The following is a 15862-nucleotide window of genomic DNA, read 5'->3' as shown; positions in this document are numbered from 1 at the left end:
TGGGATCAAGCCCCACATCGTGCTCTCTGCTCAGCAGGGAACCTGCTCCCGCACCCCCCCTCCCCCGCCTACTTGTGATCTCTTTCTGTCAAATAAAATAAAGTAAATAAATAAAATCTTTTTAGAAAATCTCAAAATTATGATGTTAAAAATTAACCATCCTTCATTGAATAGAAAAGTATTCTATCGGGCACTTGGGGCGTTCAGCTTTTGCCCTCTGGTAGTTATTTCAGAGACAGTTCTTAGACAGTGAGCATGAACCCCAACACCATGTCCTTGGGAGGTTAGCTGCAAGACAGGCCACCAGCCTGGGCTTCTGGGAGGCTGTGAGCCTTGTGGAGAGTCTGCGGAGAACTTCATTTTGTTGGGAGTCAACCCTCATTGGCCCTTAATAACTTGGTTATCTTCATCTCTGTGTGCTTCAGAAGGGGTGTGAGCTCTGATCGTGTTCTCTTTCAGTGCTTGAGCAACACTGCACCGCTGACTGACTACTTTCTTAAAGATGAATATGAGGCTGAAATCAACAGAGACAACCCTCTGGGAATGAAAGGGGAGATTGCAGAAGCCTATGCAGAGCTCATTAAACAGATGTGGTCTGGAAGGGACTCTCACGTGGCACCTCGCATGTTCAAAGTAGGTTGCTGTAGATACTTTTTTCCATTTTGGGGAGAGTGATTTAGTGTTATTCCAGTTGCATTTTGGGGTTAAGATGGGGGTCTGAGATGAAAAGCCCCACGTGAGGAGATCCTTCTTTTCTGTTGACCAGGCATTCAGCACACGGTTACTCTAAGTGACCTCAGCCCCCGCCTGTGGGCTGGGGCTGCCGCAGAGGGCGTTTGTAGGCTGGTTGCTCAGAATGCTGTATTCTGTGGTGCCAGTCTTGAAGTAGGAAACATCCTAAGCCAGAGTGTAACAATTCAGTTGAATTTCCGGTTTTATCTGAAGGGTACTCCCAGGTTCTCTGAGCCTGGACCCTATACCCACTATGGGCCGCCTAAGTCAGGAACTGGGTTGATACTCCAGGAGTGTGGTGTGCAAGTCAGTTTTCACTTGGATCCCTCAGCTAGGAAGAGCGGGTGAACAGCAGTGGGCTCTTGGAGCAACTTGGGCTTTCCCTTGCCTTAAATATTTTTTCCTGTTGAGGGGAAGGACCTTGCCTTCATATTTTGAAATCTGAGAGACCCTGTTTAGCCTGAATCAGTAGAGTTTAAGGAACCTTCATGAAGCTCGTGGTAGGAAAAGATAGGCTGATTTTTTTATTCAAAGGGGAGGGGGGGTCGTAGCACCTTGGCTCAGTAAGAAAATTTAAATGGTTTATTGAAATTAAAAACTAATTCTTTTTACCCCTGTGGTCACATTAATCCATGGGAGATACATGCAAATTACTGTCCCCATACCATGAAGTCAGAGACTAGAATCAGGTGATGATATGTCAAGCTCAAACTCACGGAAATGAACAATTGGAGGACCATATTTAGGTATTAGGGGGAGTGCAGAGCTTCCTTGATGGTGGACATTTTTCCTCTCTGCACTGTCTGGTATGGCAGCCAGGCAGCCCCTAGCCACTTGAAATGTGGTTCGTGTGAGCAAGGAACTGAATTTTTTTATTGTATTTAATTTTAATTTCAATAGTCATATGTGGCCCGTGGCTGTGGTACTGGGCAACACAGGTGGGAGAGCATGGATCCTCCAACGTCAGGATTCATCGGAACCTCTGGGGGGGCTTGTTAAACCCAGACTACTGGATCTGTCCTCAGAGTTTCTGATTCTGTAGGTCTGCATTGGGCCCAAGACTGTGCTCTCCTGGCAAGTTCCCGGGTGATGCTGGTGGTGCTAGTTGGGGACCATGCGCTTGATTGTAGATGCAGAACAGTGCAAGGCAGGGAGTCATTTAAGGACAGGGGGGCTGTTAGGTACAGGAGGATTCCTCTGGCTGATGCAGATGCCGTTTGTAAAGTTCTCGTGGAGATTCTGAACCAAAGAAGGACATAAGAGAGGGATTTGTGTCGGTACTTGCAAGGTATTTCCCCCTTGGGGTGCCCCCCTTCACTTACTCTTCTTTTAGGGGAGTGGCCCAGGGGCCAGGTCCGCTGTTGTCCTGGCTTTTGATCTGAGCCCTCTCTCTAGTGAGAACTACTGGCCTCCTTTAGGCTCTGAGGAGTTAATTGGGCCACTTGGCCAGATGATGTTCTTCCTTACTGTCCCAGCTGACCCTGCAACGTTATTTTTGATGGCAGGTTCTCATCTGGTTCTTTAAATCTTATGCCTTCTGATGTGATTGCTTTTGTTATAGACTCAAGTGGGACGTTTCGCCCCTCAGTTTTCTGGCTACCAGCAACAGGACTCTCAGGAGCTGTTAGCCTTTCTTCTGGACGGACTGCACGAAGATCTGAACCGAGTAAAGAAGAAACCCTACCTGGAGCTGAAGGATGCCAATGGGCGGCCAGATGCGGTATGATGTTGAAGATTTTTGAACAATAACTTTTCATAGCAGTTGCCTCCTACTGAGAGTTGCAGGGTCTTTGAGTGTTGGTGCCAGGGCTCTGGTTGCCCTTTGCTGTTGATGACATGGACACAGGCTCTGGTAGAGAAATGCATTTCGGGTCAGAAAGAGGCAAACTCTAGTTACTCCTAATTCTTCTGCTTGGGGCTCTTGAAGTCAGTGTCCGTTTGTGGAGTGTAATTCCATTGCTGAACCAGAAACTAGGGCAGTCTGAAAACCAAAGTGACTCTAGTATGGGCCTTGGGAGTGTCGCTGCTCTCATTAAAATACATACATGATTATTAAAATAGTTTGTTATTAACATTATTAAGGCACTGATTTTTTTTGCCTCGACTTTCTGATCTATAGAAAGGGTATTTGGTATTTAACTTTACCCTATCACATTGGGCTTAATCATATGAAAACTTTAAAGTTGTATTTATAGCTTGAAGGAAAGACTATAAGTGGAGTGAATTAGCTGAACTATAGTATGAATTAAAACCTCACTGCAGGGGCGCCTGGGTGGCTCAGTGGGTTAAAGCCTCTGCCTTCGGCTCAGGTCATGATCTCAGAGAGCCCTGCATAGGGCTCGCTGCTTGGTGGGGAGCCCGCTTCTCTTCCTCTCTCTGCCTGCCTCTCTGCCTGCTTGTGATCTCTGTCTGTCAAATAAATAAATAAAATCTTTAAAAAAAAAAACCAAACAACTCAGTGCAGGGACTTTGGATCACTGAACACCTTGGAGGAGGCAGTCTTGCCCTCGTCAGGTCCATTTGCCCCCAGTGCTGTCAGGGCTGTCCGGCTCCCATCAGAGGACACATAGATGCCTGTATGCCCCACAGTCCTACATGAAGACTTTGTTAAGTGTGGGAATGGGCGTGGAGCTGGCATGTGATAATGAGAATGGTCTGCTGAAAGCAGTCCCAGCCCTGGCCGGCCTGGATCAAGTTCTTTGCTATAGAGACTGCCTCACGGTCCAGCTCAGATTCTGTTGTGGATCATTCCGGAGGAAGGGGTAAACAACTCAGGTGTGTTGAGAATGTCTTATTTATCTTTATCCTTCCAGGTGGTGGCGAAGGAAGCCTGGGAGAATCACAGGTTAAGGAATGACTCTGTGATTGTGGACACGTTCCACGGCCTCTTCAAATCTACTTTGGTTTGCCCAGAATGTGCTAAGGTTTCTGTGACCTTTGACCCATTTTGCTATCTAACTTTGCCACTGCCCCTAAAGAAAGATCGAGTCATGGAGGTCTTTCTGGTTCCTGCTGACCCTCGCTGCAGACCTACCCAGGTAAGGGGATCTGCACCCTAATGGCACCCCTCACCGTGGGACTCTGGGTGTGGCTTCTTCTGCCAGCTGCCTCTGAATCCCTGTGGCATTGGCCTAAGTGTGTGCCCTTGGCATCCGTCAGACCTTTGTGTGATCCTCTGTCACTCAAGGGAAGGTTGTGAAGGTCCTCTGGGCTTCTCTGTCACTCCCCGCCCCTGCTCCATTCATTCAGCTAAGGTAATATGACTGATCTGCTGAGTGGTCCTGGCATCTGAATGCTGGGAGGCAGCAGCAGGGCACTTCTTGGTCAGTCAGCCCAGAGAGTCTACTAGAACAGAAGGCCAGATGGATGGCATGGCCACCGGGTCTTAGTGTCCCGCCCTGCTGCAGGCTTACTGGAGGACTCTACTGCTTCGTCTTCTGGCTTGCATTTCTTCACCTCTTACAGATGCCATCATGTGGCAGTCTGTAGAATTTTCCACCATTCCTTAAAGGAGGTAGCGGATGACTGCCGAAAGTGAAGAATGAGACAAAGCAATATATAGGAGGGAAAGAGATGGCCGGGCTCCTCTGCTGCTGCCCAAATAGGGAGGAGGATGCTAAGGCAGAGGACTTGCTGTTTGCTCCTGACCACTCCTCAGGGCCCTGACCACGTGTGACTCATAAGAGGTCATCTTGTGCTCTGTGATGCCTGCTTCAACCAGCTCATCTCCTACCCTTTACTGAGCACGTTTTTCACCCCTCCCATCTTTCTTTTTGCAGTACCGTGTGGTTGTGCCACTGATGGGGGCCGTGTCTGACCTGTGCGAGGCTCTCTCCAGGCTGTCTGGCGTTGCTGCGGAAAACGTAAGGCGGGGTGGTCAGTGGCGCTCAGCCTACTGGGGCCATTTCATAGTCCTTGGGAGTGTATTTTCAAACTTGTAGCCATGTTTAGGGGGTAGTTCTTATTGGCCAACACAAACATGATTATGTGTGGATGCCTCAGACCTCCTGGCCCTTGCTCACTGTGCACACTGCGTCTGAGACTGTCCCTTCAGCACGGGAACACTTTCTCCTCCATTGATGGCACACTAGTCATGATCAGAGGGCCAGGAGTAGGGTTCTGCTCTTACTTTCCTACCCCTTCGCACATGACCTTTTCTGTAGTATGAGAAGCTGGAAGTTCTTTCCTACCTGTAAGTCTGGAGTGACATTATGATGTTCTTGATAGACATCTTTATTTATTTATTTATTTTTAAGATTTTATTTATTCATTTGACAGAGAGACAGCGAGAGAGGGAACACAAGCAGGGGGAGTGGGAGAGGGAGAAGCAGGCTTCCCGCTGAGCAGGCTCAATCCCAGGACCCTGGATCATGACCTGAGCTGAAGGCAGATACTTAATGACTGAGCCATCCAGGCACCCCAGAAATCTTGATTTAAAAGCAACTGCCCTCACTGGGCTTTCTGCTGAGGCTGGCACTGTGTGGAGGTGGGCAAAGTGAAGATCCCTTCTTCCATCCTCCTGTTTGCTCGGAGTCCCTCCCTTGTCCCAGCGCGGGTCAGTGTCCTCGCTCAGCCCCGCTCTCCTGGAACCCTGCTGGTTTTAGGCGGCTGTATATTTGGGGTTTGGTGTGTTCAGCTATGTGCTGAGGATGGTTTCGAGACTCTTCGCCCTGGGGGACACTCCAGAGGTTTCTGGATGACTACCAGTCTCTGGTCAGCACTCATTCCTCACCATCCCTACCACTTGAGGGCAGATCCCATTGTAAACCTCAGGACAGATGTTACCAGCATGTTTTCTGCTGGGGGAAGTCACGTTGTTCTCCCCTGGGCCTTGGCCCCTGAGCTCTGGGGCTGGTGGCCTGGCGGTCTCTCTGGAGGCCACACTGGCAGCACATTGTTTTCATTTGCTTCTGGGTTGTACGTAGAGGCTCTTAACCATCCCGTAATCTTTCTGTTACTGTTGATTCTTAGATGGTGGTCACAGATGTATATAATCACCGGTTCCACAAAATTTTCCAAATGGATGAAGGTTTAAACCACATCATGCCTCGGGATGACATTTTTGTGTGAGTACTCAGTGGTTTCTGCTGCAGGGTTGAAGGAAACATTCTAGAGGCTTTGCCCTATAGGTGTCTCCAGAGCAGAAGATCTGGTAGTCAGTGCTCAGGTGGATTTCCCCTGACTCCCTGGCGTAAGGGATGGATGTTCAGAGAACTGTGGGCAGCCGTCAGTGCTAAGCACCTCCTGGCACTTCAGAGCTAGGCATTCCAGATAATTCTCTTTAGCACAGACCTGGCCTTTTGTCAACAGTTACTACCTTTTAAGAAGACCTGTTTAATGGTTCTACAGATGGACTTTCTGCCAGAAATGCTTTTCTCAAGAAGAGTTAGAGCTGTGCAAGGGGCCATGGGAAGTTGAGAGGAGAAGGGATGTGGTACAGGCAGTGGCCCCACGGACAGGTAGTTTCAAGAGCGACAGGGAGGGTTGATAGGAATAGCCTTTTCCCATTCTAACATTCTGTAAGCTCTGAGACTTAGTTTTCTCATCTGGGTGGGGATAGTACACCGTCAGCTCCAGAGGCCTCCTGGACCCCTTCCAAGTCCCCTTACTTCAAGGCCCTGTAACTGTGTCTGTGTCCCTCTCCCAGGTGGGGTGGAGTGGAACATGAGCTTGCCCGAGCTCCCTGACAGCCACTTGCTTGGGGAAGCTCAGATGTGGACCACACCGATGCTTTTTCTCCCTCATTCCCTCTCACTGGAAACTTGAAGTTTTTAGGATTGTTTTGGTTTGTGTTTTGGTTGAGGAATGGAGTACGCAAAGGAGGTCTTTCCTTCCCTTTAAGTTTTCGGGCCTGCAGCATCTAGATCACTCTAAACGGAGTACTTCTTGACCACATCCGAGATCCTGGTTCTGTTCACACTTGTGCACACTGCCTCCCTGCTCACAGCCATCTTCGCTCACTTTACAAACGGAAGGCACCAGGGCTCATGCTGGCCATTGGGCTAAGGTTGTCCATTTCTGAGCCCAAGTCCTGAACAGCGTCTCCCCTCAATTCTAGAAACCAGTGTTTGCACACACCAGAGCTTAGAGGAACTGGGGCATTTCCACGTGGGGAGCTTGGCAAACCACCACCAACGAAAGAATTTGTGGAGGCCCAAGTGCTAACCATGAGGAAGCAAATTGTTTTAAAGATGAAGTCGTAATTGTCATGAAAATTCGCTAGTACCGCGAATATTTTTTGAGCATATGGAACACTGTGCTGCTGGGTTACTGAATTCTCCCCACTGCCCTCTAAGGTGGGTAATACCATTCTTCACCGAGTAAGCAGAGTCAAAGGGGAGCAATTAGCCCTGTTATAGCAGCCAGAAAGTGACAGCGTCAACGTGGAATCTGGGCCAGCCTTGCGCCCAAGACCTGGTTCTTGACCCTAATGCTGGACCATACGGCCTTTACCTAGAGCACGTCTTAGACATTTTTATGAGTTGTTCTTAGAACTCCTCCTGCACATACTTCATTTAGGATCGTTTGCCAGGCATCTGGGGAGGGTTGTGTGTGTGTGTTTGTGTTTATAGTTTTCAAAAATTGAATCAGTAAGTTTGTGTCTCCCCCTATAGGAAGAGGGAAAGACTACAGTCGGTTGCCAGCAATTTTGGTAACATCTGTTCCAGGATAAAACATCTATAAATCTCCTCAATCCCATGTATTCACTAAGTAAGACACATTTTTCAAAATCGTTGATTTGTATTTAGCATTTTCTTTGGTTATCTCTAATTTTTAAAAAATATGATTCTTTAATTTCAATGTTTTTGAACAAAGATGGCAGTAAGTTTTATAAATTTGCTTCCTTATTTGAAATAAAGAATCTTTGCCTAATATTCTGGGTATATATTCTTGTATGATATTTGGTTTTATTAAAGGTCAGGGCACGTAGGAATAACCTTTTTAAAACTTGAGCTCCTTGGTTACAAAAGATGATGAGCTTGGTGGCCAGGCACCGCCCCCTCCCCCCCATCCCCAGTGCCTCTGTGTCTGCAGTGATGGTCCAGATGATGGCTGTCATCTGTGTTGAGTTCCATTTGAAGGACCACAGAGTCGAGGCCATGGTTGGGGAAAGAGAATCATGTTAGCCCCGAGTCCCAGGTTGTGTCGGTTCATGTTTTGCTGACAGTGACCCTTAGGATTGCTGACCAGCTTCTAGAATCGTCTTGGAAATGATTTATCCACCTTTTATACTGAGGTATGGTCTGTCCCAGCAGCCACAGTCCTGGCCACCACGTAGCTGCAGCTCAGATCTCTGCTGCTCGTAGTGGCCCACTGCTGAAGGTGCCTTCTTGTGTGATTGATGTAGGTACGAGGTCTGCGGCACCTCCGCTGATGGCTCTGAGTGTGTCACGCTTCCAGTCTACTTCAGGGAAAGGAAGTCCAGGCCGTCGAGCACCTCGTCTGGGGCCGTGCTATACGGGCAACCACTGCTGGTTTCTGTTGCCAAGCACAAGCTGACCCTCGAGTCTTTGTACCAGGCTGTTTGTGAACGGATCAGGTGGGTTGCAGGAATACTTTTTGCTTGTTGCCTAAAATCGCAACGGGCCCAGCCACAGTAGTGACCCGCACACCACCACTCCCCACACCCCCCACCCCCGCACTGGGTGCCTGTATTGGTCTGGGTGCTCAGTCCTGTGAGAAGGTAGTTGGGCCTGCGCCCTGGCAGGGCCAGGACAGGTGCCGTGGGGACAGGGCATCTGGCACCTCTTAAGCGCCGTGACACTGGGCACCTCAGCTTCTTCTGTGGTCCCTGGAATCGTGTCTGTCGCACTTGTCAGTCATTGGGTTTAGGCTGTCTACTGCTTTGATGTCAGTTTGTGTTTGAATATGGTTTCCACAGTACTCCACTATCATTTTGAAGCTGGCGATTAATGTTACTGAGAAATATTTCTTTTAATGACGGTGCCACGTGACATTCGTAGAAGACTTGAAACAGACATTCACAGATGATTCAGAGTCTCCAGTGACTTGGTACTTAAACATCTTTTGGGTTTGTCTCAGTTTCTTGAAGTACTGAGCCATCCCCCGATTTTAAAGTCCTTTTAGTTACCTGAATGGCTCTGTGAATGGCTGTATGTCAGTTGTGAACCACGTTTAGCTGAGTAGTGGAGAGAAACAGATAAATGTTATGGCTTAACAATAATTCCTTGTCCTTTTTTCCCAGCCGCTATATAAAACAGCCTTTGCCTGAGGAGTCCGGCGGCTCGCCCTTGGAGCCGGGGGCCTGCAATGGCTCCAGGGGCAGCTGTGAAGGTGAGCACTCACCACGCAATGGGGCTGTCACTGACCAAATCCCTCCTGACCTCCCTCTTCTTCCAAAGGTGCACACACGGGAGAGGGAGGCTGTAAGGCTGGGTGGGGGCTCTGGCTGGAGAGGAGGCCTGGGAACCCCGTTGCACCTGCTCCACACTGCCAGTGCTTGTTGTCCAATTTGGGCACCTCGTGGAATCTCTCAGACATGTAGGCTGGCTTTCACCTCAGGTGGAGCTAGCCTGACAGGACTGAGTGACTGACCCAGGGTCACGAGGCCAAGTCAGGAATTGATTCTGGTCCGTTGGGGCTGGCAGAGTTGGTGCTTAGCCAGCCCTTGACGGCCTCCATGACCTGGCTTCTGTCGGAAGAGCTATCATGTTGGCCCTTACCCATCACTCTGGTGCAGCAGCGCCACTGTGAAGGACAGGAGTCCTGGCCAGCCAGTCAGAGGGCAGAGACAGTTTCTCGAGTGTTTCCTTCATTCTACCCAGGAAGCTACCCGTGATTGGTGACTTGTGATAGCTCCCCCTGTGGGAGCAAAGCAAGCCACCATGTGCAAAGTGGCCAGCAAGGCTGTTTGCAGGAAACCCGGAGCCCTCGCTGTCCTCCCGTGGCTAAAGGCTCACAAGCTCATCTCTGACTGGGGAGCTGTGTCTGACCTGCATTATGGTTGTCACCCTTCTTTTTGGGGCCTCTGTGACTTAGTGGGTTTATCACTATAAAACCACAAATGTCCTCCAACTTATTGCTATAACTTTTCAGCTGCAAATCCAAATGCTCAGATTTCTCCAAGACATGCACAGTCTTGGAAAGTGAGAGTTGGTATTGGAAAATGCCCATAAGGCTCCGTCCTCACGGGATACTGCACATGAGAAGTAATTTAGGTTGAGTGTTTAGTATAGTATAGTCCTATGTTATTCTTTTTTTTTTTTTTTTAAGATTTTATTTATTTATTTGAGAGAGAGAGAGACCATGAGAGGGGAGAGGTCAGAGGGAGAAGCAGACTACCCGCCGAGCAGGGAGTCTGATGTGGGCTCGATCCTGGGACTCCAGGATCATGACCTGAGCCGAAGGCAGTTGCTTAACCAACTGAGCCACCCAGGTGCCCCAGTCCTATGTTATTCTTGCCCAGAATATCATGTTCTCCCACTAGGGATGAAGAGGAGGGTATTTTCTGCTCAGGTCCCACATGCTGAGACGTCAGAGTAGCCATGGCGGTGTCCGAGCAGACCTGGGGTGACCCGTGGGTTCTCGGCACTCAGGCGGTTCAAGCACTGTGATTCCTAGCTTAAGGTGTGGGGTGGACTTCAACAAGTCACTTCATTCCTCTGAACCTTGGTTCACCCATCTGTAGAATGGGATGATAACATCTGTTTCACAGAGTCGAGGTTACAATTTAATGAGATAATGTGGGGCAAAGTACCTGGCACATAGTAGATGCTCAGTTAATCATCACACCATGGAAGTGTTTGCTGTTGTTACAATTAGCCTTGCTTTGTAGACATTCTGTCTCTTACTGCTATTGCTGCAAATATTGCTTTTGAATCCTTTAATGGAGTCTTAGTGCATAGACTTCAAACTCCGTTCAATGCTGAAATACTTCTGCATCTTTACTGCCATGGCTCCTTGTCAGGCCTATGGTGCCTGTCTCCTGCTGATTCTCTGAGTGATCTGGGGTAGCTGCTTTCAGTGGACTCTGCTTGTTCTTCTCATCCATGGTACCCACTCCTGCACTAGCATTAGTTTCCTAAGATTGTCTGAGTAGCTGGCAGCCAGTGGCATAGCCAGGAAACACAGTTTTTATAGTTCCAGGACTCTGTTTGTTCACTGAGCGGGAAGGAAGCAGGCTTTGGCTTGTCCCTCTTAGAGGGGGAGCAGGTAGGGAGCGGGGCAGGCTCACCTGGGCAGTGAAAGGGGTGGTGCAGCTGTCTCAGGAGCCAAGTGATCTGGTCGGGAAAAAGAGTGTCCGTGAGGGCCAGGCTTGCTGTCGTAGGCCAGCTGGCTGTTGGGAACGGTGCCCCTGGGGGTCCATGTCACACCCTCATATGTGGCTATGCTGTCCTGTGACCTGAGAGGAAATTGCTGCATTGTCCTGAGCCTGACTTCGTTCCTCAGGAGCACTCTCAAGGCAGATTGGCTTTAGAAAAGAGGATTCTTATGTTAGAACGTCTTTTTCTCAGCGTTTCCATGTCTTACTGCTATTTCCCGAGTATGTAAACTTGATATTTTAAGTATTTTCTTCTCTTACTTTTACATCACCTTTTGGAGTTGTCCCATCTTTGTTCAAATTACTTACCCAATACCCTGACTTTCCCCTTTTCCCCACAACAAAGAGTACTATGGCTATGTGTATGGATCATTTTACTGCCGCCACACATACCAGTTCTCTGGAAATAACTGGGAAATGGAAGTGTATGTCTTCAGAATGCCTGTTAAAACTCCCGAGGGACGCCTGGCTGGCTTAGTCGGAAGAGCATGCGACACTCGATCTCAGGATCTTGAGTTTGGTCCCCATTTTGGGTGTCGATTAACATGAAAAAATCAATAAAACAAAATTCTTGAAACTCAGCAATCTCAAATGAATAACGAGAAAAAAAAAAAAAAAGGTAGGGCGCTGTTTGCTGTGTCACCGGGACCCAGCCTGGCATCTACATTTGAGAGACACTCACCGACTCCTTGTTGAAGGGACAGTCAGCATGTTTCTTGTAGAGGAACTGAAGGCTTTTGCTCAGCATTTGTGATCATAGTAATATTTTTAAAAGTGACTTTTATGTTTCTTAACCCTTTGGTCCTTTTCTCTCTGTGGGTCAAATGATGAAGTTGAAAGAGTCATGGGATGTGGGTTGAAGCCCAGTAAAGTACCAAATGTAGAGGGGCCCCCATTACGACAGGTGGGCCTGCTGACTCACCCTGTGCCTTCGGGGGCCTCGATGAGCTTCCGTGGGCCCACGCTCCCTCATCACACGTTAGCAGGGCCCCTGTGCGTGTCTCATTGCCTCGTGGTGAGGGTGAATTCAGGTGCTTTGTAGGGGCTAGATGGAGGTTCACATACACGGGACAAACTGTGGGAGGAAGCACCGGAGTTAGGTATGAAGTAAAATTGTTAACATTGAAGCGGTGGCAGACTATATACACTGGTTTTTGTTTGTATGCCAGGAGAAGACGAAGAAGAAATGGAGCATCAGGAAGAAGGCAAAGAGCAGCTTTCAGAAACGGAAGGCAGTGGGGAGGATGAGCTGGGTGGTGACCATGGTGAGACCACCCAAAAGAAGGTCAAAGGCCAGCCCTGCCCAAAAAAGCTTTTTACCTTCAGCCTCGTGAACTCCTATGGAACAGCTGACATAAATTCCCTTGCAACTGATGGAAAACTACTTAAACTCAACTGTAAGCACTTTCCGTAACCTTTCACACTGGGCTTGGTGAGGGGGCTGAGAATCTGTCTGAAAATCCTGTTTGTACCCAGTACTCTCTGCGCTGGGCTCTCGCCGTCTCCCTGGAGCTCCATGAATAGACGCTTGTGTGGGCCTTGGCTTAAATCTCCCTAAAGACTGTTCCCGAGGCCCGAGTGCCTGCCCCCGCCATCTTGCCAGGCTTGTTTCTCTGGTCCTTTCCCTCCACCGCCACCACCCTTGGGGCCTCTGCGCTGGGTTGATAACGCTTCTTGTGCCTCCTGCGTGGCAGCGAACTCCTCTTGCTCATGAGACTACGTGCCTGTTTCTTCTGTTCCGTAAGACTGCTCAGGACATGTGACCCATCTAGATGATGGTCATGGATTTCATGGGCTGTTCGTTAGCTGGAGCCTGTGACGCGGGCTGCTGAGCACACGGAAGAGGCCGCGCAGGATGTGCGTGGTGTGGAGAGCATGAGAGGTCTGGGAAGACCCCTGCCCAGAAGCATTTTTGTGTCTCCTTCACTGGAAAAGACATTAGCTTTCTTTCACTCCCTTTCTTTTTTGTTGGATCTCTTAAAAAATGTGTGTTCTTACCAGCTTTATTAAGGCCTTTTCAGGTCTCTCTCTCCCTGTCTCGGCAGCTCCCTCCTCTCTTTGAGGCCTCCTCCTCTTGTCAGTGCATTGCAGATTCTATCTCCTTCCCCCTCTCTTGCACACTGCGGCCTGGACAGTGCCTGCAGGCAGTAGGCTGGGCCCCTGTGGGCAACACCTTGTTTGTTTTCCTTCTCTTGGGGATCAGTCGAACTCTTCCTCTGCCCCGTACCCCACCTCAAAACATTCTTCTGCTGTTGGGTCAGGTTTTCTCATGAGTTAAGGTGGGAGGGTAAATCTGGTCGCCGTCACTTCCATCTTGACCTCATCCCCTTTGGTATCGTATATGGTTAGCGCTTCTGGAGCTTACTGCGGCACTGAGGGAATCTTTGCCAAAGGACGTTGGGGGCTGGCTCAGGGCAGAGCATCGTCTTGCTGTGGCTGGTGAGGTGGGGGGCAGGAGTTGGTGGCGCAGCCTGAGTGTTTTCTTTTCACTCCTTCCCCGAGTGCTGGCCGTTAGTAATGAGTGACATTTGGGTCTTCCTCCTCAGCTCGATCCACGTTGGCCATTGATTGGGACAGTGAGACCCGGAGCCTTTACTATGATGAGCAGGAGTCTGAGGTAGGGGGCTGGGGACTCCTGGTCGGGAGGAGAGCCGGGTTCTGCCCTCGCTGTGCACTTGGGTCAGTCTCACCGGTTCCCCAGCAATTTAACAAACCCTGCGTCAGACTGAGAATGGAAAGCACTGAAAGATTTTGTCATTATATGTTCAGAGGCTCCAGAAAATACATTATATCCTGGGCATGGGAGCTTGGGAGGCTGTGGCTTTACCTGGGAAGAACTCATGTCCCTGCCGGAAGTCAGCACTTTGTCCCCCACAGGCCTATGAGAAGCACGTGAGCATGCTGCAGCCTCAGAAGAAGAAGAAGACTGCCGTGGCCCTGAGAGACTGCATCGAGCTGTTCACCACCATGGAGACCCTTGGGGAGCACGACCCCTGGTATGCAGCCCCCCAGTCTGCGGGCGGACACCCGTGCAGCCCGGACTGAGATCTGCTGGGTCCATCTATGTATATAAAAACCCTTTTATGGGGGCGGGGAGATATGTCACTTTTTGTCACTTCTTTACATGACTGACCCTCTATCGCAGTCTTTCTGTACTAGTTGTTTTCCGGACCGAGAAAGCCATCTCCCCCGACCCCCATTTCAGAAGCTGGCTTAGAGCTGACCCCGCCTCTCCAAGCAGCCATGCGGAGCACAGGAGAGGATGTTGTGGGATTGTGACTGTGCCTCTGTGCTTGGGGGCCCTGGCTCGCAGCCTCCCCGCTGAGTGGAGGTTTCTCTTTCCTCCGCAGGTACTGTCCCACCTGTAAGAAGCATCAGCAGGCCACTAAGAAGTTTGACCTGTGGTCCTTGCCGAAGATCCTGGTGGTCCACCTCAAGCGTTTCTCCTACAACCGATACTGGAGGGATAAGCTCGACACAGTCGTGGAATTCCCGGTCAGGTGGGTCCCTGAGCTTCAGAAAATTAAAAAGTCGGCAGGAGACTGGGCACCTGCCGGCTGAGAGTTCTGTCACCAGAGATTCTCCTGCATTAGGATGTGTGTTGCTGGGCTGCAGGCAGTTGGACTTCGGCTGACTCCCCCTCCCCATCCTCCTACCCCTGGGGTAAAGATTGTTCGGCAGGAGCACTTCCCAGGCTCAGGGTAGCCCCTTAACTGAGCTGGGCCTCCCGTCCGTCATGGGTGCAGGACGCCTGGGCTCAGCCAGACGGCGCAGACACACAGGGCTACTGCTCCAGAAAACTGGATGACTGGGGGCAGCAGCAGGGGCGCAGAGCCACCTGTCCGGTCCCTGGGGCAGAGAGTGAGACTGGCTGCCTACTCGTGTCCCCAGGTCCCAGGATGCAGAGTGATGAGCCCAGGAAAGTAAGTCAACCAAGTAAGAGTTCGTCCACAAAGTGCAGATTTTAAAATGCTTCCTGGGGGGTGGGAGTGGAGGTAGAGGGATAGAGTATAGACGTTTGTCTAAAAATGTGTTCAACTTTTCTGTATGTTCGAAATTTTTCAAAATAAAATGTTGGGGGGAAATGTGTTCTGGGACCTGTTTTGGCATATAGCTGAAGTTTTTGTGGCTCCAGCTGTAATTTGGATCCTGACAACCAGGATCCACATAGCGGCTGTAGCCCTCTTATCCATGCCCAGAGCCAGTCCTCACCGCAGGGTGCGGGGCCAGAGCTCCTCTGGCAGCTTCTCTGCAGCCTGCACGGGCCAGTGCTCAGCCCGAGCCAGTGCTTGGGCCCCAGCTGCCACGGCCTCTTCATCTGCTCCTGCCGTGGTTTGCCTTCGAGGGCTCCCATGTTCCAGCCTCGTGCATTAAAGGGGTTGCTGGGTTACTGCTGCTTCTCTCTCTGAGTTAATGTATTAAAGGCCATTTTTGTGTTTTGTGCTCAGAGCTCTGAACATGTCGGAGTTTGTGTGTGACCTGTCAGCGAGGCCTTATGTGTACGACCTCATTGCTGTGTCTAATCATTATGGAGCCATGGGGGTTGGCCACTGTAAGTACTGGCGTTGCTGCCTCTGACGTGTTGACGTGCCCTCGGCCAGTCTCACTGGCCCTTTCCTTTGTGCCGGGCCCTACCCTAAGCGCCTTACACAGCGCCTCAAGCCTGTATCGTCAAGGTGTCAGGCTCTGTTGAACTGCTGCTGGTACTGCTTCATTCTCTCTCTCTTTCTCTTCATATTCTTTTTTTTTTTTTTTTAAGATCTTAGTTTTAAGTACTTTCTCCTCCCAACATGGGCTCGAACTCATGACCCCAAGATCAGGGGTCTCATGCTCCACTGACTGAGGAGC

At 49.9% G+C, this 15862-nt stretch overlaps 1 protein-coding gene across 5 annotated transcripts in view; it reads left to right on the top strand.

Moving 5' to 3' along the window:
• The window catches only part of USP4 (ubiquitin specific peptidase 4), a 51700-nt gene that overhangs the window by 33179 nt on the left and 2659 nt on the right, over nt 1-15862 (top strand). For 4 of the 5 annotated variants that reach the window (XM_032868042.1, XM_032868041.1, XM_032868043.1 and 1 more), the window contains 12 exons: nt 460-633; nt 2294-2452; nt 3546-3770; nt 4512-4595; nt 5704-5798; nt 8081-8272; nt 8939-9027; nt 12184-12411; nt 13561-13631; nt 13892-14010; nt 14365-14514; nt 15463-15566. In XM_032868042.1, coding sequence (XP_032723933.1) covers nt 460-633; nt 2294-2452; nt 3546-3770; nt 4512-4595; nt 5704-5798; nt 8081-8272; nt 8939-9027; nt 12184-12411; nt 13561-13631; nt 13892-14010; nt 14365-14514; nt 15463-15566 — 1690 coding nt within the window. Of the gene's footprint in view, nt 1-459; nt 634-2293; nt 2453-3545; nt 3771-4511; nt 4596-5703; nt 5799-7346; nt 7444-8080; nt 8273-8938; nt 9028-12183; nt 12412-13560; nt 13632-13891; nt 14011-14364; nt 14515-15462; nt 15567-15862 lie in introns of those variants that run through there. The other variant, XM_032868045.1, reaches the window with a different exon arrangement.

This window comes from Lontra canadensis, unplaced genomic scaffold (genome assembly GCF_010015895.1).
Source record: "Lontra canadensis isolate GAN:19392208 unplaced genomic scaffold, GSC_riverotter_1.0 scaffold35, whole genome shotgun sequence".
Classification (NCBI taxonomy): Eukaryota; Metazoa; Chordata; class Mammalia; order Carnivora; family Mustelidae; genus Lontra; species Lontra canadensis.
The sequence above is the reverse complement of the archived record's forward strand: the minus strand, read 5'-3'. Positions and strand labels throughout refer to the sequence as shown.